Genomic DNA, 27,033 nt, shown 5'->3' on the forward strand with positions numbered 1-27,033 from the left:
GGTGCCCTGTGGGTGCCCATGCCCAGGAGAAGTAATTGTGGGTGAGGATATAGTTGATCATGGTGACTAGGAAGGAGGCTGTTGGTTTGGAATAAGTTGGGTGTTGGGAAAGACAGTTTTCAATAGTGGTAAGGCCATGTGCATTAGGAAAAATAGTGTAAAGGGAGGTGGTGTCAATAGTGACAAGCAGGGCACCACGTGGTAAAGGGATAGGAACTGTGGAGAGTTGGACGAGGAAACAGTTGGTATCTTTTATATAGGAGGGTAGGTTCTGAGTAATAGGTTGAAGGGGTTGGTCTATGAGAGCAAAAATTCTCTGAGTGGGAGCACAGTAGCCCCATAGAAATATTGATCCTTTCCCCCATAGAAATATTGATCCTTTCTACAGGCCTCATCTTTTGCCCCACACTCAAATTCAGTCATGCAGTACTTGTTAAAGACCTTCTCTCCTCCTCCCAGTTGCTACAGTGGAAACACTTTTTCACCACCAACTCTACCAATCAAACTCAACCAAAGATCAATGTTGAACTCTGCCTGACTCAGTTCACTCCTCTAGCCAACTGTGATCCACTCACCATGCACCCAAATCACCCCCTGTTAACTTTCCAGAATTTCTTAACTTTGAAGCTTGCCTCACAATCATTCCCCAAATCCCTTAACATGCAAATAAATCTTATATCTGCAGAAAGAACTGCAATCTATCAACTATGAACTGATCCTGAACCTATAATCGTACCTTCTGACAATGGCTCCACCACTGTTGTTTGAACTGCAAGGATTACCTGGCAGAAGGACTCAGCCAGCTGTCAGATTCAGACACCTACAAACCCTGCCACAGTGACCCCATACCTGAGATATAGAAGGATCTCTAGTCTCTCCTCAAATCCTTTGGCCCATCGCAGGACCTCTAACCGGAGGCCATTTCTGCTCACCTCTACTACTATCCGCACTCCTACCTTCTACATGCTTCCTAAAGTCCATAAACCCAACCAGCCAGGATGCCTCACTGTGGCTGGTTACTGTGCCCCCACTGACAGAATCTTTGCTCTTGTAGACCAAGACTTCAGCCTACTACCCGCGACTACTCTCCTATATGGAAATAGCAATCATTTACTCTACTGACTCTCCACAGTTCCGTACCTTTACCACACGGTGCCCTGCTCACCACTATTGTTAACACCACCCTTTACACTAACATCCCTAATGTCTGTGGGATTACCGCTATTGAACATTACCTTTCCCGATGCCCAACAGATTCCAAGCCAACAACCTCCTTCCTAGTTGCCATGACCAACTATATCCACATCCACAATTATTTCTTCTATGAAGGTATTATCTACAAACAAATCTGGGGTATAGCTATGGGCGCTGCATGCCACCATTCTATGCCAACCTATTCATGGGCAATTTAGAGGAATCATTCCTAAACATCATCACCTGGTTCAGATTCACTTATGACAACTTTGTGATCTGGATTGAGGACGAGGACACTCTATTCACCTCCTCCAGAACCTCAATACCTTCTGCCCCATTTGCTCCACCTGGTCCTACTCAACCCACCAAGCCACCTTCTTCGATGTTGACCTCCACCTTAAAGATGGCTACATCAGTACCTCTGTCCATAACAAACCTACCAACCACCAACAATACCTCGACTTCAACAGTTGCCACCCATTCCATTCCAAGAAGTCCCTTCCAGACAGTCTAGCCTTTCATGGCTGTCGCCTCTGCATTGACAAGTGGTCCCTCTCAAAATACACCAGGGGTCTCTCTGAGGCCTTCACTGACCGTAATTATACCTCCAGTCTTGTACAAACGCAGATCTCCCGTGGCTTATCTTTCCAGGCACCCACCACCGCCCAAAGTCACACCGTCCAGCCAGAGAGGAATATTCCCCTTGTGACTCGGTACCACCCAGGACTGGAGCAACTGAATTACATTGCTCACCAGGGTTTCGACTAACTCTCTTTGTGCTCTGAAATGAAGACTGTCCTGCCCACTATCCTCTCCCCCCCCCCCCCCCCCTCTGTTCCCCCCCCCCCCCGCCAGTTGTGCCATTATGCCACCTACCAAACATACACAATATCCTTATCTATCCTTACACAACCCCTTGTCTCATGGATCATATCCATGTAATAGACCTAGATGCAAGACCTGTCCCATACATCCTCCTACCACCACCTACTCCAGTCCGGTCGCAAACATCACCTATCCCATCAAAGGAAGGGCTACCTGTGAAAGCAGTCATGTGATCTACAAGCTAAGCTGTACTGCATTTTACGTGGGCATGACAGCTGACAAGCTGTCTGTCCACATGAATGGCCACCAACAAACTGTGACCACTTTGTTGCTGAGCACACTGCCCAACACAATGTTCTTCATTCCAATGACTACCTCACAGCCTGTGCCATCTAAATCCTTGCCATCAGCACCAGCTTTTCTGAGCTGCCCAGGTAGGAACACTCCCTGCAATATATCCTACAGTCCAATAACCCTTCAGGCCTTAACCTTTTTGTTAGTCACTGCCCTCACTCACCTAGCTCCTTCCCTGTACCCATTCCAGCACTATACAGCTCTCTATTCCACTAATGCACCCAGTCTTTCTACTTCTCTTGTTTCCTGCTACCCCACCAATCCTCTCTCCTCCGCCCTCCGTCTAACCTCCTAACTGCCACTAGCTGCCATACCCTCTCTCCATCTCATCCCTGCATGCTCCTGCAGCAGCACTTTATCATTCCCCATCCTTACCCCCCTCCTCTCCTCCCCAGTCTCTTCCTTATCCCCACTCGGTTGCCTCTCCCATCGTGCGCTGCTGTTTGTAGTCTGGCTTTAGCTGTCAGAGACTGTGGTCGTGTGTGGTGTGTGTGAGTTATGTTTGCACGCGCGCGCGCGTGTGTGTGTGTGTTTTGGCTATTTTTGACAAAGGCCTTGTTCACCAATAGTTTATTGTGTGACAGTCTTTTTGTTGTGTATCTGTAACTCAGCATCTCTGCTTTATGGTGAGCGGCAACTATTCTTTTCATTATATTGTTACATTTTAGCCTGGATTTTTCCCTTGTTTGATTTTGCATGAACACTTGGTACAGGGTCTCCATTATTGATAAGCCACACTTTCCTAGAATTCTTCCAATAAACTGCTTCCAATAACCCTATAACAGACCTATTGTGCTTGTTCCATTTATGTCACTTTACAACATTATGCCTAAATATCTAATTGACATGACTGTGTCAAGCAGCACACTGCTAATACTGCATTCAAACATAACAGGATTGTTTTTCTTACTCATCTGTATTAGCTTACATCTTTCTACTTTTAGAGCAAGCTGCCATTATAACACCAAATAGAAATTCTAAGTCATCCTGCATCCTTTTGCAATTATTCAGTGACACTTTTCCATATACTACAGCTTCATCAGCCAACAGCTGCAGACTCCTGCTCACCATTATCTGTCAGATCATGTATGTATATGGAGAACAATAGTGGTCCTATCACACATCCCTGGAACACCCCTGATGATGCCTTTGCCTCCAATGAATACTTGCCATCAAGGACAACACACTGTGTTCTATTATTTAAAAAGTCATGAAGCCACTATGTATCTGAGGACCTATTCTTTATGCTCAGAGGTTTGCTACCAGTTTGCAGTGTGGTACTGTGTCAAATGTTTTCCAGAAATCAAGAAACTCGGAATCTACCTGTTTACTTCATATATGGTTCACAGGATATCATGTGAGAAAAGGAAAATCTGAGTTTTGCATTGCTTTCTAATTATATGTCAATTTAAGGATATAAGCTTTTCTCTCACAACAAAATTTATTACATTGGAACTCAGGATATACTAAAGAACTCAGCAGGAAACTGATGTTAAGGATATTAGTCTGTAATTTTGCAAATCTGCTTGTTTACCCTTCTCCAACACAGGAGTCATCTGGGTTTTTTCCTGTCACTCAGGATTTCTTCTGTAAAACTGACTTGAAATTCCATCTGGACCAGGTGAGCTGTTTTGTTTTCAACTCTTTTAGCTGCATTTCAGTGCCAGGGATGCCTATTTTTATGACCTCCAAGAGAAGGTTGTGTGGCAGTCAAATTATCGTATGTCTGAACAAAATCATGTGTGAATGATTTTTAAATGTGAAATTTAAAACTTCACCTTTCCTTTTGTTGTCTTCTCCAGCAACACCAGACTGCTCTTAGACTACTCAACTCGCTTAGTGACTTTATGCAGGACAGAATTTTCTTGGATTCTCAGAAAGATATTTTACTAATGTATGATGGTGGAAGTTGTTGCATGCTTTTGTGCATCGATCTTTTTATAGCTGCATGAGTTTCAGCCAACATTTGCATGTTGATACTCCTGCATTCCTTTTTGAAACACGTGTGCACCAATCTCTGCTTCCTCAGCATTTTCTGAGTTTTGTTATTAAACCACAGTGGGTCTTTACTGTCTGTAATCCAATTATCAGCACATACTTCTTCATATTGCAACTAAAAGACATCCATTCTTTATGTACATAGGAAGTTAACAACTGCTAATTTATTCTTTCCAGCATAAAAAGTCTCCTTGCATTCTTGATGGAGTTGTTAGCATTAGTACTATTCTGGCTACAGTAACATTGTGATTGCTAATCTCTGTCTCTGTACTGACACTGTCAATAAAGTCAGGACTACTCGTAATTACAAGGTCTAAAATATTTCTGTTGTGAATGAATTGTTGCACTATTTGCTCAAGACAGATCGTGGAGAAACCTTCCAAAATTTCTTTGCAGGGCTGTCTATCCATACCACCTGCAACAAATCTGTAGACATCCCAGTCTATATTGGTATGTTAGTGTCACCTCTAACCAGTATTTTCTGGTCATCTTACTTCTGTACTACTGAGTGTGGACTGCCTTTGAATGATTCTACAACTGTTATAGCAGAATCATGTGGACAGTAAAAACATCTGATCATTAATTTTAGTTTACTTAGGCTGGTTGCTGGTATCAGGCTGGTTGCTGATATCCAGACAACTTCACAGTCAGGTTTAATACTTTTTTCAATTGGAATGAATGGTCTCCCTTATGTGATGACTAATCTGATTTATTTCAAGAAACTAAATCTTGTTTTGCAAATCTACTCCTCACATTGATACCCTACTTGTCCACTTCCCTCTCTTTTTTCTGGTATGAAAATTCATACAAAAATGTCTTTCAAATCAGTAATTAATTTTTTTTAATTACCTTGATTACTTTCAAATAATTAAAACTTTTTTTGTTTTTTTTTGTTTTTTGCAAAACTAGAGCTCATGCTGGTCAGTTTAATGTTCCATTTGTTTATTTCCCACTCTTTGTTTGGCTATTCAAATCCATACAAGAATCCTTAGTGAAGATTTCTCTCAAATAACTATGTTTTTCTTAATCACCTTGATTACTTTCAAACAAATTAAATGTATTTTTTTTGTAGAAATAGACCTCACAATGTTCAATTCAATACATTATTTGTCTATTTCCCTATCTTCATATGACTATGAAAATTCAGACACAAACCCATTGTATACTTTGTGGGGAGCCATATTTACATTATACAAAATGTTTTACAAAAACACCACTTCAAAAAGAATTTTGATATTTCATATGCATACATTATATTGATTAAATAAGCAAAAGGAAGACAAAAGTCTTTGTGTAAAGAGTGATATGAGTGCAAATGGAGTTTTAAGCTATTGAACTAACACAATGCCAAAGGAATGTTGGAATGGCTAGAAAACATCACTGCTGTAGTATGGAAATAAAGGATTTTCTTCTTGTTCCCCACTCTACTTTTTAAAAAAAAAATTATATTTAATGAATTATGAGTATGACTTTGTGATAGTGAATGAGTAAATACACACATTGCATTTGGGAGAAGTCAATTCCAAACACTTGCCAGGAAAGCCTTTAGAATTCTTGTTATTTTTCCCATACTTGATATGTGCAAATGGGATGTTAACTATAGTTTTTCTTCCTTACTTGGAAACATCATAAGTAAGTTACTACTCACCAAATCCAAGCGAGTCTGCACTGAGAGCCGTGTCATGTGCTATTATTTGCCCAAACTGCATGTACATGAGAGAGTTGTTCTTGTCATTAAAGTCTCCAGTAGGAAACAGATGTGTCCTCAGAACTCTGGGATTTGGCAGCTCTTTCCCTGTTACAGACTTTTTTGGTTCATTGATACCTGAAGAGATAAAAAGTCTATGATTACTATTCCAAAGAATTTATTGAGCATCTTCATTCATTCCAGTGAATAAATGTAGAAAGTCATCATTGAGGTCTTCCATCTGAAGACTGGTTTAATACAGATCTCTGTGTTAGTCCAGCGTGTGAAAATCTCTTCATCTCTTAATAACTACCTCTTACTAAATTTAAGCCGTGGTCTCACTTTACACTTTTATCCCCCAGGTTTCCCTACATCACCAAAAATTAACAACTGTTTCATGCCTGGGGATATGTCTTATCAACAAATTTCTTCTTTTAAGCAAGTAATATCACAAATTTCTTTTCATCCTGATTTGATTCAACATCCTTTCATTAGATCCCCCCCTCTCCCTTCCTCTCTTTTTTAACCACATTTCAGAAACTTCTACTCTTTTAATGTTTATCAATCACATTTGATTACTAGGTAAGTCTACACTGCAGACAAATATTTTCTGAAAAGTCTTACTAACACTGTTGTACAGTATTGACAAATTTATTTTCTTCAGGGCAGATTTTCTTGCTATTGTCAATCTGCATTTCATATTCGCTTTCTTATGGCTATTGTCAGTTGTTTAGATTTCCAACTTGCAAAACTCATCTAATCCTTTTAGTCTCTTATTTTCTTATCTACAGTGCCTGACAAGAAAAGTGAACCACTCATCAGAAGGGAAGGGGAAACAAAATGAAACTCGTCTTTTGAGAGTACAAGTGACATTATTTCAGTGATTACAAAATTGAGTCAAATTTACAAAGAACATGACAATCTCAGCCCACTTATCGGTATGACATTGTATCTCCTCTGGTGTGGATGCATGCACTCATCAATTGGAATGCTGTCATACAGCTTTGTATCCTCTCTCTAAGCACGCTGGCCTACAAGCACTGCAAACAGTGTTCGATATCCTGGATACTGGATACTGACTCTCCGCTGGAGCTGACGTCCAAACTGGTCCTACAGGTGTTCTACTGGGATTACCTCAACATCGTGCAGACACATCATTGAGATATGTGTTGTGTGTAGATGAGCACTTTCCATTGAAAAACAGCATCACGAAATGTCGCACAAGAGGTAACTTGTGACAACACAGGATGTCCGTGATGTATAACTGTGCAGTCAGAGGACTCTCAATCGACACCAGCCATGACCTGAGGTCATAATCAGTGGCTCCACAAATCATGATGCCAGGAGTAACACAACTTTGTCTCTCCAAAACAAAGCAAGGATGAGACGTCTTCCCAGGTAACCGCCACACTCACCAATGGTGGTCATCCAGGGTAGTACAGAATGGAAATTCATCACTGAACACAGTGCGATGCCATTCATCGACAGTCCACACTTGCCAGCCATGGCATCACTCCAAACACAACTGTTTGTGCTGTGTTGTTGCCCACAAATGGGATGATATTTCCCTAATACCTCTGCTGCTAGTCTCTAACTGATGGTGTAGACCAACACAAAATGTCCATCATTTCTTGTCAGGTGGCAGGCACAAATGTGAACAAATCACAATGTGCATAGTGTACATTACAGCGATTCCCCCCTTGTGTGGGTCAGATATACAACCTCTGACAAAGTTCAGTGAATAGTCCTGTAACATAAATGAACTATGAACTACAGTTACCTTACTGTCGTTTGAAACAGTCATCTCCCATAACTGTGTACCACTGAGCTCAGAGATACATGTCCTGGAAACTTTGCAGGAAGTCTTCCTTTGGTATGGTGTTCAAAAGCCACGTCACATTTTGTTGGATGTCAGGTATATCGCAAAATCTATTTTCTTTCATAGCAAAGTTTGAGTTGAGGGAAAGGGAAGAAGTCTGGAGCATTGAGATCCGGTGAGTATGGTGGATGTTCAAGTTGCACCACACTCTTTTTTGCCAGGAACTGTTTGACGATATTGGCTGTTTATGGTGAGTGTTGTCATGAACAAACAACCAGGAACCTTGTTGTGTGTGCTGGGATCGTACCCTACATAGATGTTGCATGAAATGGGTCTCAATTTCAATGTAACGTGCAACTTTCAACGTCATTCCCTCAGGTAGGAATTCCTTGTGGATAATACCTCAACTATCAAAAAAGGTGATGAGCATCGTTTTGGTGTGTGATTTTTTTGGCTCTGACCTTTTTCCGAAGAGGTGATGTCGGAGAACACCATTCCGTGCTTTGTTGTTTCATTTCAGGGTCGTACCGTAGACACCAGGTTTCATCCTCAATGACAATACAATTCAAGAAATTGGGTGTTGCAGCCACCGTTTTCACAAAATCCTGTGAAGCCTCTAAATGTGTCTGCTTCTGATCATCAGTCATGTGATGTGGCACAAGATGACAACAGATTTTCCTCTTCCCTAACTCGTAGGTAAGGATTTGTCACACGGATTCACAGTTCATCTGCAGTTCATCCACTATCTTTCTCAATATTTTCATCACTGACGGTGGCGACCGGTCGTCTGCTACGAGGATTGTAAGAAACAGTTTCCTGTCCTCATTGAAAATCGGTGAACCACTCATACACACACTTCATGGACAGTACTGGATCCCTACAAACATGCATCAGCATTGTACACATTTCTTTTGGTGTCTCGCCAAGCTCAAAACAAAACTTTAAATTGATCCTTTGTTTGTTCATTGTCCTGTTCTCAGTTTAGAGCCAATGCACTAAACAAACACTTTGTCCAACAGGTTTAACATGGAACACACACGATGCTCAACTGAACTACAGTGTGGGAGGTTGTCAACACTGGCCACTACACAGGTATAGTGTTGTGAGTCACCAGTGTTGCCTGATTGATCGTTCTGACTTCATTCACTGAGCTTTATTGTCGGAGGTTGCAGTTGACAGGAACCTTGACCTATCCTCAGGTTCATTTGCCATCCAACATGGGGCTACTATCACATACAAATGTCTCACAAATCTGGATATCACACGATTCCACCAGCTGGTCAAATGCAGACCCAAACGAGGCCTCTATCAATCTCTGTCAGGTGGTGACAATGCTACCTCAAATGACTAGATGGCATCTCCATGTCTTTCACAGTGTTTAGTCATTAGTTAGGCACTACCTCCATGGTAACACCACTTAACACAAACTACGATGAAGGTCATTTGAATTGCCACTATAATCATTTACATACTTGCTGCTGGTGCATACAGAGTGTGGCTAGAAAATGATGGGATTGAGGCTGTCACAGAGTAAGTATGTATGTAATAAAGATGGTAGATCGATAGCCTTCTAAACTGAATGCAGCATCTCTGGTATCTGTAGATAAATCAGTGTGACTGTTGCCTTCATTAGTGCAAGAGCAGTATTTTCTTTTGCCAGAAAAATGATAAGTGTAATAACTGTGGAATGAATTGTCATTAAGTTTCACATGAAACTTGGAAAACTACTACCAAAATCTATCTTTTACTAAAAGAAATGTATGGCGAAGACTGTTTATCATGTACACAAGTTTTTGAGTGGTTAAAGCATTTAAAAGATGGCCATGAAGATGCTGAAGATGATTCATTCCCAGTACGCCATTTAACATCAAAAACAAAAAAAATATGAAAAATGTAGGTAATCTGATTTGATCTGTCAGTTGAATGTTTGATTGATTGCTGAAACTGTAGAAACTGACAAAGAATGCACAAGGCAAATTTTACACAACCAGTTGAACATGACAAAACTGTGAGCAAAACTGGTGCTCAAAATTCTCATGATCAAACAAAAAGAAGCTAATTAAAATGTTTGTACTGACACTTTAATACCATTCAAAATGATTCTAATTTCTTGGAAATAATGATAACATGTGACAAATCTTGATTTTTCACTTATGTTGCAGAAACAAAGTGCCAATCCGCACACTGGAAGGGCCCTGCTTCACTGAGAGCAAAAAGAACTCAAAAGAGCAAATCGAGATTCAAAGTGACGGTGACTGTTTTTCCAGTATTCATGGACTGTGTATCTTTAGTGGGTTCCTGGAGGTCGGACTATTAATCAACATTACTACATTGAGGTTCTTGTTCAACACTGTAAGGAAATAAATAATAAAGAAAATATATGATACAAACTGTGGAAGAACAAGTCATGGGTTCTGCACCAAGGTAACGAATTGGCTCATAATCCATCATCTGTTAAGAGGTTTCTAGCAAGGTCAGCATTTCAGTGCTAGACCACCCACCTTATTCACTTGACCTAACACCATGTGTTTTGTCTACACCTCAAGGTCAAATCTGCAGTAAAAGGAACAAGAATTCACTCTGTTTAAGCAGTGGAAGGAAAAGCAGCAAGCGTCATCAAGAAACTCACAGAAGGAGACCTCCAGCACTGTTTACATCAATGGAAAATTCATATGGAGTGTTTTAGGGATAAAGGAGGAGAATATATTGAGAGTGACAGTAGCTAAATACGCACGTTTTTGAAATAAAATGTTTTACAGCAGTAGTCCTGTTATTTCACAGCCACACATCATAAATGTACAAAGTTATATTGACACCTGACTATGTCATCTGTGTGCTTCACTTTTTTCATCAGACGGTGTAATTCATTCAGCATCAACTGATTTAATTCGATTACATTTGATTGCCCTTGATTTAATTTTTCTACATCAAGAAAAAATGTGATTTAATTTGATAACATTTTATAGCCATTGCTTTAATCTTTCTACAGCAAGACAACAGCCCACCTCATATTGAATTATATCTTTTCAAGAAACTACATATTTTCTTCAACTGATCTTCCAAGTTTACTCATCTCTGATAGCATTTCAATGGCATCAGCAAACCTCAAAGTTTTTATCTCTTCTCCCTGAACTTTAATCCCCTTTGCAGATTTTCTCTTGGTTTCTTCACTGCTTGCGCAGTTTAAAAACTGAATAACACTGGGGACAGACTACAACCCTGTCTTACTTGCTTCTCACATACTGCTATGGTCGTCAACTTCCACAAACCCCAATACGGACACCAATGATAACTCCAAATTTTTATGCCAATCAGTTGAGATTTTATTAAGCAAAGAATGTGCAGAATGTGCTAATCAGAAAACTTATCTTAATCAGTTCAATACAAAAAACTGCTCTTATAAGTTCGTATTTAAATGCTGCAGAGCTTTTATAAATACTCAGAAAACATTTGAAATATTGAACATTAACATACACCATTCCATCATGAGGCAATTTTCTGACAAAATTTGCTTTATCTATGTTTTCTAGTTTAGTCAACTTTGTCATTTATAACAATTAAAAAAATTCCTGACAACTGTAATTATAAGTTATAACTTAAAAATTTTGTCTTGGACAAATTGTTATTGATGTGTGCTATCCATGGATGCTTCTTTTATCATATTTCCGTAACTTATTTAAGAGGTGAATTATACATTATTACTTTGATGTTAATCATATTCATACAGCAAACTACTAATACCAAGTGTTGGCTGTTGATGTTTGATGTCTATTGTCTGCACATAATTGCAATCTGTTTGGTGCTACAGATAGTATGGCTTCTTTTAAATGGAGCATCATTCATTGTTGTCCTAACTTTTCAAAATTCAGTTCTGACAAATGGCTTAGGCTATTCTTTAAATTAGGCAAAGTCAAATGTAAATGCATGTCTAATTATAAGTAAGTAATTGATATACCATAATGTGATTCTGACAAACATGTTGTAAGACAAATTCATTCTTCAGTATACTGATCAGTGACATATAGGCCTAACATTGATGGAATTTTGACAAATCAGTTACACAAGAAAGACAAATTAGTGAAAAACATTACATTATCATCTGTACAAGGTGCATAAAGGACAATTTTCTTTAACCTTGATATACAAGAAATCCCTTACTACACTCCTGGAAATGGAAAAAAGAACACATTGACACCGGTGTGTCAGACCCACCATACTTGCTCCGGACACTGCGAGAGGGCTGTACAAGCAATGATCACACGCACGGCACAGTGGACACACCAGGAACCGTGGTGTTGGCCGTCGAATGGCGCTAGCTGCGCAGCATTTGTGCACCGCCACCGTCAGTGTCAGCCAGTTTGCCGTGGCATACGGAGCTCCATCGCAGTCTTTAACACTGGTAGCATGCCGCGACAGTGTGGACGTGAACCGTATGTGCAGTTGACGGAGTTTGAGCGAGGGCGTATAGTAGGCATGCGGGAGGCCGGGTGGATGTACCGCCGAATTGCTCAACACGTGGGGCGTGAGGTCTCCACAGTACATCGATGTTGTCGCCAGTGGTCGGCGGAAGGTGCACGTGCCCGTCGACCTGGGACCGGACCGCAGCGACGCACGGATGCACGCCAAGACCGTAGGATCCTACGCAGTGCCGTAGGGGACCGCACCGCCACTTCCCAGCAAATTAGGGACACTGTTGCTCCTGGGGTATCGGTGAGGACCATTTGCAACCGTCTCCATGAAGCTGGGCTACGGTACCGCACACAGTTAGGCCGTCTTCCGCTCACGCCCCAACATCAAGCAGCCCGCCTCCAGTGGTGTCGCGACAGGCGTGAATGGAGGGACGAATGGAGACGTGTTGTCTTCAGCGATGAGAGTCGCTTCTGCCTTGGTGCCAATGATGGTCGTATGCGTGTTTGGCGCTGTGCAGGTGAGCGCCACAATCAGGACTGCATACGACCGAGGCACACAGGGCCAACACCCGGCATCATGGTGTGGGGAGCGATCTCCTACACTGGCCGTACACCACTGGTGATTGTCGAGGGGACACTGAATAGTGCACGGTACATCCAAACCGTCATCGAACCCATCGTTCTACCATTCCTAGACCGGCAAGGGAACTTGCTGTTCCAACAGGACAATGCACATCCGCATGTATCCCGTGCCACCCAACGTGCTCTAGAAGGTGTAAGTCAACTACCCTGGCCAGCAAGATCTCCAGATCTGTCCCCCATTGAGCATGTTTGGGACTGGATGAAGCGTCGTCTCACGCGGTCTGCACGTCCAGCACGAACGTTGGTCCAACTGAGGCGCCAGGTGGAAATGGCATGGCAAGCCGTTCCACAGGACTACATCCAGCATCTCTACGATCGTCTCCATGGGAGAATAGCAGCCTGCATTGCTGCGAAAGGTGGATATACACTGTACTAGTGCCGACATTGTGCATGCTCTGTTGCCTGTCTCTGTGTGCCTGTGGTTCTGTCAGTGTGATCATGTGATGTATCTGACCCCAGGAATGTGTCAATAAAGTTTCCCCTTCCTGGGACAATGAATTCACGGTGTTCTTATTTCAATTTCCAGGAGTCTATATGGGACTGCTGGCAACCCTAACTACTGCTTCCCTTTCATATTCTTTGACTCACACGACACCAGCCTACTTCTGCACAAGCTATAAATAGCCTTCTGATCTCAATATTTTATCGCTGATAACATTAGAATTTCAATTAAGAAAAGAATTAAAAAAAGACAGTGTAATCATTATTTATACATTCCAAAATAAATACAGCAATCAAAGGCACATTCATAACAGTATGGCTTTTGTAAACCAAGGAAAAATCATGAAAAAATATGAGAGATAAAGTTTTAGACAAACACCATTGTGTCAGCCTGGTATAGGGCATGTAATGTCTTTTTACTTCCCTTCCCTGTTTCCATTCTGCATTATCATTATCTCTTGGTTTCTTCACTAGTATCTATGTCCTTTTTGTAGCTCCTTTTTTTAATGATATTCTTATTTGCCCACTTTGCGAGGTATGATACTGTGAATAGAATGTCACAGAGCACTGAAAGATCTAAGTGGAAATGAGGTTTCTGGAGTAGATGACATACCCTCAGAATTATTGATCCTTGGGAGAACCAGCCATGATAAAATTATTCCACATGATGTGCAATATACATGAGACTATCAGACTATCAGAGTTCACGAATAATGTAACAATTAAAATTCCAAAGAAAGCAGGTGCAGACAGGTGTGGATACTGCCAAAACACAAGTTGGTTGCAAAATATTGACATAAGTTGTTCACAGAAAAATGAAAACATTGGCAGAAGCTTATAGCAATCCAAGGCTTTTTCATTCTTCTAAACTAAATCATTTGATACCATGTTTGATTGAATTCTGGCAATCTTCAATTTTTGTTAAAAACTCAGTTTTCCATTACTTTTATCTTGATTTGCTATTTCACTATTAATTTTATAAATTATTTAAACATTTTAGTATGATTTACACAGACCGCCTGGTTAGCCTGCAGTCTAATGTATGGCTTTCCGGAGTGGGAAGGAGTGCCTGGTCCCTGGCATGAATCCGCCCGGCGGACTTTTGTCAAGGTCCGGTGAGCCAGCCAGTTGGTGGATGGTTTTTAGGTAATTTTCAATCTTCCTCACCGAATGCGGGCTAGTTCCCTTTATTCCGCCTGAGCCACACTATGTCGGCGATTGCTGTGCAAACAAGTGCTCCACGTATGCATGTGAAATCAAGAGCCAATTTGTATGGAATTGTATTTGAAAGTGGTAACTATTACTGGTGTTGAAAAAAAGAGCTGGAAATAAATCAGTGATGTTAAAATGGCATTAGTGTTCTCAGAAATTCCGAGACCTGAACCAACTAATTTCAGATCATGAAGAAATTTACTCTGCTTCTAAACAACTGCAGCCATTCCAAAATTACTGACGCAAGCACGTAACAGCCACACAATATTATTATTATTATTATTCATGTTGCAAGACATTATTGTTCAATTATTGGTTGGTCATGTATAATGTGTGTGCTGAACGCAGGGAGAATCAGTTTGGGTTCTGGAGAAATGTAGCAAAATGTGAGGCAATACTGACCCTAGAAGTTATCTTATGAGGGACACACACACACACACACACACACACACACACACACACACACACACACACACACACACACACACACACCTATGTATAAACCAGTTCTAGATTTAGAGCAAGCTTTCAACACTGTTGTCTGGAGTACACTCTTTGAAATTTTGAGGGTAGCAGGGATAAAATACAGTTAGTGAAAGGGTATTCACAACTTGTACAGTAACCAGACAGCAGGTATAACAGCTGAATGGCATGAAGGAAAGCAATAGTTGAGAAATGATTGCCTAACATCTTGTTTTTCAATGAGCAAGCAGTAGAGGAAACCAAGGAGAAATTTTGGAAGGGGATTAAAGTTCAGGGAGAAGAAATAAACACTTCAAGGTCTGCTGATAACATTGTAATTCTGACAGAGATGACAGACTTGGAAGAGCAGTTGTATGGATTTGACAGTGTCCGCAGAAGAATATATAAGATGAACATTAACAAAAGCAAAACAAGGGTAATGGAATGTAGTCAAATTACACCATGCAATGTTGAGGGAGGTAGATTAGCAAAAGAGACACTAAAAGTGGTAGAGGAGTTTTGCTATTTGGGCAGCAAAATAACTGATGATGGCCAAAGTAGAGAGGATATAAAATGTAATCTGGCAATAGCAAGAAAAGCATTTCTGTTAAAGAGGAATGTGTTAACATCAAATAGAAATGTAACCATGGGAGTGAACGGTAAGCATTTCAGACAAAAAGTGAATAGAAGCTTTTGAAATGTCATGCTATATAGGACATATGCCGAGACATCCCGTTTTTGTCAGTTTGGTAATGGAAGGATAAAAATTGTAGAGGAATACCACACTGTAAACATATTCAAATGGCTGTAAGTTGCAGTAATAATACAGAGATGAAGAAATGAAACTTCCTGACAGAATCATTCTGGAAACATTCCCAAGGCTGAGGCTAAGCCATGTCTCCACCGTATCCTTTCTTCCAGGAGTGCTAGTTCTACAAGGCTCACAGGAGAGCTTCTGTGAAGTTTGGAAAAAAGGAGATGAGGTACTGGTGGAATTAAAGCTGTGAGGACGGTTCGTGAGTCATGCTTGGGTAGCTTAGTTGGTAGAGCACTTACCCGTGAAAGGCAAAGGTCCCGAGTTCGAGTCTTGCCCCAGCACACAATTTTAATCTGCCAGGAAGTTTCATATCAGCACACACTCCGCTGCAGAGTGAAAATCTCATTCTGGAAATATCCCCCAGGCTGTGGCTAATCCATGTCTCCACAGTATCCTTTCTTCCGGCAGTGATAGTTCTGCAAGGTCTGCAGGAGAGTTTCTGTAAAGTTTGGAAGGTAGGAAATGAGGTACTGGCGGAATTAAAGCTGTGAGGATGGGTTGTAAGTCATGCTTGGGTAGCTCAGTTGGTAGAGCACTTGCCCACGAAAGGCAAAGATCCTCAGTTCGAGGCTTGGCCCGGCACACAGTTTTAATCTGCCAGGAAGTTTCATATCAGCGCACACTCTGCTGCAGAGTGAAATTCTCATTCCAGAGATGAAGAAGCTTGCTTCACTAGGATGCAGAGTTGCAGCAACCCAGTCTTTGGACTGAAGACCACAACAAAAATAGAATTTTTTTCATTTTCAGTTGTGAAATAGTGCCACAAATTTTCAACACAGCTTATCTGTGATTGCTGCTACACTTTGGATCTTGTAAACATGTAGTGAGTTAGCTTGCTTAGCTTTTCACATCACAACTAATTGAAGATGTATTTTTGGGCCTCCCACTAGGTTGAATATTCCATTTTACACATAAAATCTGAATTGTTAACCTGTCTGGATACACAAAAGGATACCTCCTTTGTTTTTAGTTGTTGCTCATGATAGGACACATTCTAGCACCTTCATTAGCCCTGGAGCAAAAATGTTGTAAACAAGGAGTAGGCCAGACATTTAACAGTAAAGGTGAACTTATTTCAATGTTACTGGATCAGATTCAACTTTTAAAATGTCAATATGATGCATTACTGAAAAAAAGCCAGTAAAGTGTACAGGAAAACATGATTCTCCATTCCAATTAAAAACAAAGTTTAATAATCAGTATGCCTACAACATACAATTTGAAACCAGTGACCATTAGCATCAATATTCCACCAACACTAAACCACCTGAGCTTTCCTTATGGAGAACTAGAGTGATATAGAAGTTTTTGAAAGAAATTTCTGCCACCTGACTGTTAATTGTTTATTTGTTGTACACAGTCGTGATTTTATAGCTATTCTCAAGTGCATGTTGAAATTTTAAAATATGTCTGATCTGTCTGTGACATTTCATGTCATGTGTCATAATTAAAAAAAAAAAAGTTTCTGGTCTTGTAGACCAGTTGTCATATTACAGGATATGAATACATATCCAAGATACATAATATGGCTGACATTGCATACAATGAGAAAGCATTAACACATAGTATAGCATATTTAACACCAATAAATGTGTACATGCTGGTCACAGGAATATACTAACTGTTAAATATGCCATATTGTATGTTATCAGTTTTTCATCTTGGGTATGTACTTGTATCCTGTATTGTATTCACAGGAGAGGAAGGAGAAATTATCAGCAGGGCTCAAGAGATATTGGGAATGGAAGAGAGCATCGAAGAACTAATCATAAGAGCTCCTTAGTGGGCTTAAATCAATAATAATAATAAAGTATCCTGTAATACAACAACTGGTCTGTAAGACCAGAAATATGTTTTTTTGACAATGACATGTCACAGACAAGTCAGACACATTTTAACATTTCAATATGCACTTGCAAATGGCTACAAACCTAAATCATTAAGGTGTACTATAAATGAACAATTATTGCTCAAATGGCAGACCTTTCTTTTGGTTTCTTTTAAAGAAATAAAAAGAAGATACTCTATCTATCTAACTAACCCAATTTAAATGGCTGGAAGTACAACAAGCTTTTATTAATGTGTACTATCATGAGGCAATGCATTTGTAATATACATTTATGCATAAAATATCTTACCATCAAGGAAGACCGATTTGACAAGACGTGTATATGCAGTACTTGTCATTCCCCATGCTGGATGCTCCAAATTGTTACATGATGCATTGTGTGTTCTGTAGATATCAGAAGCATCACATGTTGGTATTTGCAGAACATGAGCTGGATCTGCAGGAACTTTTAAAGAAATCAGGAAGTCTCCCATGGCCTCCGGGGATATGTTAAATCTGTACAGAAGTGATAATTCAAGAAAGTTATGTAATCAAAATTTACAGCAAGAGATTCAGGTATAATTTTTTATGAATTTATTTACACAATTTTTCTATGGAATTGCATTCATGATGTAACAGTTAAAATCTGTACAAACCAAAATTTCTATGTGATTTAAACATTGGAAGGGACATACGAGGTGTGGTTGGAAAGTTGTAAGATTGGATCCGCTACTGCTTACTGGTTTGGCGGACAGGTACATGGAGGGTGGGGAGTGAGTCATTGCCTTGTCCTTGAATGCCCTCTGACAGGAAACTGCATTTCCTTCATTCAGTTTGTTGTGGCAGCTGGTTGAGTGCAAGTCTGTTAGGGCTCCGGATTCTGTCTGCATGAATAAAGATGGAGCAATGAGTTTGTGTGAAATTTTGTTTTAAAACCAGGAAATCAGCTTCTGAGACTTATGAACTATTAAAAACAGTTTTTGGAGACACAGTAGTTGTATGAGTCAGTCAAATGTTTTTGTCTGGTTCAACAGATTTAAAAATGGCCACAAATCATTTGAAGATGCACCACAGTCTGGCTGTCCTTCCACCTCAAATAACGAATGAAAATGTTGTGAAAGTTCATGACTTACTGCACTCTGATCTTAAACTTACAATTAGGGAGATGGCTGATGAACTTAATTTACCGTATTTACTCGAATCTAAGCCGCACTTTTTTTCCGGTTTTTGTAATCCAAAAAACCGCCTGCGGCTTAGAATCGAGTGCAAAGTAAGCGGAAGTTCTGAAAAATGTTGGTAGGTGCCGCCACAACTAACTTCTGCCATAGAATATATGTAGCGATACACAGATATGTTTTGCAGGCACAATGATAAATACTGGCGCCAAAACCTCCGCGTCAGTACATAAATTTTTAAAAAAAAGTGGAAGACGAGCTTTTTTTCTCCGCCCCGAGTTTCGACCACTGCATTTTCATACATTATCCAACGAAGTAAATACAAATTCTGTATTGTTCATCTTCGAATGTAGCAGCATTTCAATGTACTACGAAAATCCGACTGGCAAGACTGTTTGGGATGTTTGTCAATATGGCCAACTCTACGTTCTGAATTTTTTCCTACCTGTGAGAAGAGGTGGTTGCTAATAGGAACTTTTTGGATTGTGAATCACATGCAGTATTCTCTTCACCATAAGAATAATTACGAATATAAACATTTTGCCATGTATTCTTTCGTGTTTGCTGCTGTCTCATTTAAATCCTGCCTGCCTAATAAACTACGAAACTAGAGTGAGACAACAGCAAACGCCGAAGAATATACATATCATTTCATGTTTATATTCGTATTATTCTTATGCCTAATAGTGATACAGTCAGAAATGAAGCACGTCAATTGACTAGATTTTTAAATCTAAGATGACTAATTTCTGTACAGAATGTTATGTACTAAAGACGTCTGCAAAGATTTTCAAACAGAGAAAAATTTTCGCTAAACTCTCGTTCAGAACATCTTCTATCATACGCAGTCTATTATTTGGTTCTTGTTGATCATCAAAGAAAGCAGCAGTGTTAGTAACAACAAATAGCAGTCTCTTGCCATTGTTTCGCTAATGAGACGATTCCTCTCTTTTTCTTTTTTTAATTGTAAGCGGCGGTAGTGCGCACAAAAGCAAGCCACGACGCGAGCGGCGACAGGCCGTAAACACTGATTATCAGAATGCGACAAACAGTGCATGACACAGTACAGTAATGCATTTTCAGCTTAGAGTGACGTAAACACCTATAACAAAGAGAACGGCACTTATCAGATCAAAGAAAAATAAGCAATCGATCCAAACCAGACGAAGCACGTGAAAAAGGAAGGGTACCCGTATAAATATGGACGGAGCGCCTGACGCATAACAATGGCTACCTGGTAAAGCCTAACTGCTAAGCTTACTACGCGAACCAAACTACTGTAGCTGTATCGTCATTCATTCGACCTAAATTGTGTCTCATATTACAATGGACCAACTTTGTTTCGATTTGGAGGTGCGGCCTAAAACTTTACTCTCCCCATGAATTTCGAGTCTCATATTTCAGGTGCGGCTTAGATTCGGGAAAATCTTTTTTCCTTGATTTCGAGTCTCATTTTTCAGGTGCGGCTTAGATTCGAGTGCGGCTTAGATTCGAGTAAATATGGTAAGTTTCTATGCAGTTCAGTCAATTATAACAAGATCTGAGTTGGGAGCTACACTATGACAATGCTCCGGCTCATCGTGCCTTCTCCATCATTGAATTTTTGATCAGATTCAAAATTCCTGTGCTTCTACAACCACCATATTCCCCTGTATTGGGCCTTCTACCTGTTTCCTAAAATGAAATTTTCATTGAAATGGAAGCGATTTGACTCGATTTAAGACATCCAGGCAGATACGGAGAGCGTCCTTAACACACTTCAGGAAAAAAATTTCCAGGAATGTTTCCAAAAGTGGAAACACTGTTGGAGTTGGTGTGTTCAGTCAGAAGGAGTCTATTTTGAAGGAGATGCATCACAGTAGCATTCAAGTACCACCATTGTACAATTACAGCCCATTCTTAAAACTTTCCAATCACACCTCGTATATATGAATTACATTTCAGACAAACATTTAATGCATGGGTACTTCAAAAAGTAAGTTACACATTTTGTCCTATACTAGGACCATGTCACAACAGTAACTGCACATTTTCAGACAAGGGTACATGTTCGAGGTTTCCTGCAGACACACTCCTACTGCAGGGCAGGTAACAGGTGCATCAAATTTGGGAATGAAATGACATGGGAACTGGGAACATACTCCAAAACTAAAGTACATGGGGCAGCACAAGTCTTGTGGGCAAAACATATAAGTTGCACACTGACTCAACACAGAATTCTGGTGGTATAAGGACCAAATGCAATGTTGTATCCAGACAAAGTGAAATAGTGCCAGTAATTCAACAACGGCTGCACAATTTTGGGTGATACCAATTGGGAAGGGAGGCCATTAATATCTATGGCCAATGATAGTGTCCAGTCAATCCAGGATCTGATTTAAAGCAATTACAGATTTTCTGATGATTTGGAAGTTCATACTGTAGCTCTCGAAAGGATCGGTGAACAAGATGAAGACTTCAGTTTATGAGGAACTGAATGATTAGCGGAATGTTCCAACAACTGTATACAGAAATTGGTGACTATATTGAAAAACAGTAGTGTATCTGTGTCACTTTGAACTGTAATGCAGGATTTAGTAAAAGTTAAGGTGGTTTGCCATAATAATCTGTAAGTTACCATACTTTTTTAAATCCTCTTGTACACTTAAATAACACATCCAGGAACATTAAGGTCAATGCTTTACAGGTCACTGGATTCTCTTACTGTACTTCTGCAAATATGGCAAACCATTTTGTAAATAGCTTAATATCACTGATATAACAATGAAAACAATCAATTTTGTTCATATCACTGGTGTGTTACATACAATCAGGAATTTACATTTGAAAAAAGAACTCAAACCCATGTGAAATATCAGTCTTGTGCAGCACAGTGTTTGTGAGTATTACAAGGAGGGTTTTCAGAATCTGTTGTTAGAAATGGGAATATCAGATTTTTCAGTCATCTATTATCATTAAAAATCATACCGGTTGATCTGATATGTAATTTATGTTGGTGGTGTATGATGTAAACTATAAAGAGAGATTTATATGAATTTTAGAGTTCCTAACATGTTTTTTACAGTGGCCAACAAAGGGCACCAGCCTTTATGCAAGATACCCAATAGCACATATAATGGACCTCTGTGGTATGACTTCTTTATGTATTTTAGGCAGATCATACAATGGGGTCACCCAACAGAAAATTCCTCACTGTGTATCTGGAAGGGACACTAATACAGGCAATATTATTTCATGCATGTAGGTAGGAGAGTTGTATAAGGACTTGTGAGCATGCTCATGGGGCACATACTGTACCATTTAGTGGACACCAGAGTGTGCTGGATTGCCACCCTGGCTAATAATAGTGTTGGTGGTGATTAAGAAGTGATGCCCCAAGTCCTACCCGCTAATAATAGTGTTGGTGGTGATTAAGAAGTGATGCCCCAAGTCCTACCCAGAATAACTGACTGGATAAGGGGGCTGTATGCACCCAGGTATTTAAAAGTGAGAGGCCCACTGTTTCTCCACAATAATATGAGTAGCCCACAATGCTCATGCCACGTAGTCACACAAATCGAACTTAATGGTACGTGGTTTTCTGAATGCTTGAATTCCTGACTGGGAGCACTATGTGGCATGCCATTAAGTTTTGTTATGGCACAATTACATAATGCACAAATCACTGAGCGACAGCATCTGAGGTGTTGCTTGCTCAGCATCCTTGCGGGAAGTGTCAGTTGTGAGGTAAAGGCTTCAAAGCCACACTTTCTTCAGAGAAAAACCCGCCTATGGCAAAGAGGTTGTGGGGGAGAGAATCTTTGCCACATTTGGATGATTACTTCATACAAACAGTTTGGCGCAAGTGCAGAAATCACCTGCTATAGTGTTTGAATGGTGGAGAGCATGTCACCACAAATGTCATTTTTCAGTGCTTCTACAAGAAAGGTGACAGGGGCTTGTAACATTTAAGAGGGCACAGCCCCAGGGGACAGAGAGGGGAACACCTCCATGACATGGGTGGTATCACGGAAATCAAATACCTCTTGTGGACCAAAGGGCACAGCAGCATCTGATTCCAGGTGAGCAGCAGGCAACAGTTAACAGTGACTGTCTCCATGTTTATGTTGAGTGGCTGACATCATCTTGTGATTTGGGAGATTGGGGGGGGGGGGGGTGGAATGTACTAACATATGAAGTGAATAAAGCTTTACTGCAGGTAGCTGAGCACATGGCCCTTGATGCCTTCCTAAGGCATTTGTGTGGGGCGATTTGTGTGTCGACGAGTGTGAGGGATAATTTGTGTATCCTTTTCAAACACGAAGTGTTACAATTGTGGACATAAGTAGAAGTAGTGCCACCAGGCTCACTGGAATAAGAATTGTACGGATCATCAACAGCATCACGGTAACGGTAGCAGGGGATGACGAGGTCAAAGCAAGTAGCTGTTAAACATAAGAGGAACCAGATGTTCACCAAAACATGTCACTGTTAAAATTAGAGATGGAATGTGCATTAGTGGGTGCATTGATGGAAAAGAAGTATAGGTTTTTATTAGAAACAGGGGCACATGTGTCTGTAGCCAGTAGGGACCTAGTGGGTCAGAGGCACTGAAACCCACTATGTTATATATTGGGTAGGGTGGAGGATAATTATATAAGTCAGTGGAAATGGATTTTTGGTCAGAGGCAGTTGGGTTTCAGCCATTTGTTGATATTGTGCCTCATGTAAGCAGTTGGGTTTAAGCAGTGTGTGGAGGTAACGGCTCATGTAAGGGGGCGGAGGGGACTACAGCATGATCCTGGAGCTAGACTTTTTGGATCAACATGTCATAATTGACCTTTGGCAGTGTGTTGTGGAACTAAGTGGGATGACATTCCAGCTAGGGGAAGCCAGTGGAAGCCATCGCCAATGACAGTCTTTTGTGAAGTGCATCCATCACAGTGGGAAACCTGATTAAACGAGGTACAAATACTCTAAGGCTTGACTGGCCTGATTGTGTGGCAAGTAGCACTAGGAAGTCGCTCTGGGTGAGTGTGGAGCCATACTTACTAGTCAATATTTTATGCATAGTAGAACCACTGGATAGGAACAATGTATTAAATTCTGTGAGTTGTTTGGTTAAATGGAGTGTTGTATGTGTATGGGAAAAGGGTGATGGGAAGGTACTACCTGTCAATATTGACAATTTTGGAGTGGATGCTGATAGTGAGATTAGACATTCTGGAGGAGGAGGATTGCTGCACAGATGCAAACCATAAACAGCCACAGCACGCCGCTGGTTGCACTGCATAAGAAGGGGAGCATCTAAAGGGAATGGAGAGAACCTGGATGGAGAAGCTATTGGTGGAGTTTGAAGATTTGGTTTTTCTTCTGGGTCTGTTTCCTGCAACACCTGTTATGCAACACAGAGTTCTGACAGGAAATGAAGCATCAGTGTACCACTAACCATATACAATACCTCAATATTTGCAACTGATTCTGGAGGAGTTTATAAACCAGACGTTAGCTGATGGGATAACAGAAGACAGTAATAGTCCATTGGGAACAGGAATTGTGCTTGTGCTGAAAAAGTCTATGAGTGATTCCAAGAGATACTTATTTTTCTGTGATTAGCAGTAAGACTGTGACAAACGCATACACCATATCCAGTATCACAGAGGCCATTGATAATTTGGGGCCATTGTAAGGCACCACTCTGTAATTTGTTGATTTTTATTAATTATTACTTGCAATAGTCTGTCTGGTTGGAATACTAGGTGTCAGACATCCATAAGTAGCCAGTCTTGGAAGGTGAACTTACTCCAAAGGTACACGTGCCAATAACTAAAGTTCTAATCATGTACCTGTGATGCATGCCCTATCTATTCTTCCACACTGTTCTATATTCCTATAATAATGAAGAGGTTGCAATGAAAAAACTAATTTACTTCACTTGAATTTCAAGTATCATGTCCCCACTTGATCTGATTGCACTCACACTTTAAATACAGTCACTCATTTATCATGAAATTAAATGAGTTTATCATTGCTGATTCCTTATAGGATACTTGTCATTTAATTATACCGGGTCATCAAAAAGTCAGTATAAATTTGAAAACTGAATAAATCACAGAATAATGTAGATAGAGAGGTAAAAATTGACACACATGCTTAGAATGACATGGGGTTTTATTAGAGCCAAAAAAATACAAACGTTCAAAAAATGTCCGACAGATGGCGCTTCGTCTGATCAGAATAGCAATAATTAGCATAACAAAGTAAGACAAAGTAAAGATGATGTTTTTTACAGGAAATGCTCAATATGTCCACCATCATTCCTCAACAATAGCGGTAGTCGAAGAATAATGTTGTGAACAGCACTGTAAATCATGTCCGGAGTTATGGTGAGGCATTGGTGTCAGATTTTGTCTTTCAGTATCCCTAGAGGTGTCGGTCGATCACAATACACTTGTGACTTCAGGTAACCCCAAAGCCAATAATTGCACGGACTGAGGTCTGGGGACCTGGGCGGCCAAGCATGATGAAAGTGGCGGCTGAGCACACGATCATCACCAAACGACGCACACAATAGATCTTCATGCGTCTAGCAATATGGGGTGGAGTGCCATCCTGCATAACCATCATACATTCCAGCAGGTGTTTATCAGCCAGGCTGGGGATGATGTGATTCTGTAACACATCAGTGTACCTCTCACCCGCAGCAGTTACAAAACCAGAATCATGCATTTCCTCGAAGAAAAAAGGCCCAATAATGGTAGATGTGATAAATCCAACCCATACTGTGACTTTCTCATCTTGCAATGGAGTTTCCACAACAGTTCTAGGATTTTCAGTAGCCCAAATTCTGCAGTTGTGGGTGTTGACAGACCCTTGGAGTGTGAAATGAGCTTCATCGGCCCACAACACATTACTCAACCAATCGTCATCTTTTGAAATGACCACACCGCAAATTGTCTCTGCTTCAGTAAATCACCAGGTAACAGTTCATGATGCCGATGGATTTTGTACAGATAGCATCGGAGGTGCAATGTGCGACTGCACGAGCGCAGACTTCCCCGAGCATAGACGAACCCACTACAGTCTCAATTTCTTCCTGAACTGTCTCAGCACCATTATGCCTTGTGCTCGGTCAGCCACTACGGGGTCTATCGTCTAAGCAACCCGTGGCTTCGAACTTCAAAATCATTCTCGCCACAGCTGTATTTGTCAATGGACCTTTACCTGTTCGAATTTCCTTCCTATGGCGATAGGATCATAATGCTGGACTAGCACATTCTCCATTCTGATAATACAGCTTCACTAAAAGCACCTTTTCAGGTAACGTCAACATGCTGTGACTGCTGGCACATCTGATTCTCTCTCATTATAGCTCCTTTTATACATGAGTGTCATGCGCAGTCACTGACGTTTTGCTGTCCAGCACCATCTGTTGAACATTTTGTGAACTTTTTTTCCCCCCCTAATAAAACCCCATGTCATTCCAAGCATGTGTGTCAATTTTTACCTCTCTATCTACATTATTCCGTGGTTTATTAAGTTTTCAAATTTATAGTGACTTTTTGATCACCCAGTATAACAGCTCCCTCAATACAAAATTAATCCTAGGCTTCAAAATTATTTTTAACCATGATCACTTTTCTCACATACATACACATCCTACTCGTATGAAGGCTTTGACATGGCTGACTCACTAATCCATGCCAAACGATCTCTAGACACCAATCAGTCCCTTCTAGAACTATGGGGGACCTGCATCAGTGATGCCACTGTGCTGTAGCAAAGAAGCATAAGGGTAGATCCAATCCATCAAGTATTGGATGGAGATCTGTACCCTTACACATTGCTGGTATTTCTCTACCGTGGATTTAAAAGCGAATACTATCAGTTGCAAGTGGTTCAAGAGGACCAACTGAAGACAGTTTTTTTATTACCGTGGGGCCATTACCAGTATTGGAGAACGCTGTTCAGGTTGAAGAGTGTTCATGCCGTCTGGGCTGAAGAATGCTTATCATGTTTTAGCCTTTGATGGATGGAGTATTGTAGGGGCTGAAGCCTCACCCATTTTGAATTTAAATGATGACATAACTGTGTTCTCCAGGAACAGGGAAGAACATAGAGAATGTGTGAGAGAAATATTTAAGAGGTTGTGGGCTGCATATCTGACCTTGAGTATGGAGACGTGTAATTT

The 27,033-nt window shown here is 40.6% G+C and overlaps 1 protein-coding gene across 2 annotated transcripts in view; it reads right to left on the reverse strand.

The window, feature by feature from the left end:
- The window catches only part of LOC126106677 (peroxidase-like), a 219,149-nt gene that overhangs the window by 97,582 nt on the left and 94,534 nt on the right, over positions 1–27,033 (reverse strand). For both annotated transcript variants that reach the window (XM_049913045.1, XM_049913044.1), the window contains exons 4-5: positions 17,999–18,204; positions 6,020–6,196 (exon numbers count right to left, since the gene is read on the reverse strand). In XM_049913045.1, the coding sequence (XP_049769002.1) occupies positions 6,020–6,196; positions 17,999–18,204 (383 nt within the window). The remainder of the gene's footprint in view (positions 1–6,019; positions 6,197–17,998; positions 18,205–27,033) is intronic.

The sequence above is a fragment of the Schistocerca cancellata genome, chromosome 10, assembly GCF_023864275.1.
Source record: "Schistocerca cancellata isolate TAMUIC-IGC-003103 chromosome 10, iqSchCanc2.1, whole genome shotgun sequence".
Classification (NCBI taxonomy): Eukaryota; Metazoa; Arthropoda; class Insecta; order Orthoptera; family Acrididae; genus Schistocerca; species Schistocerca cancellata.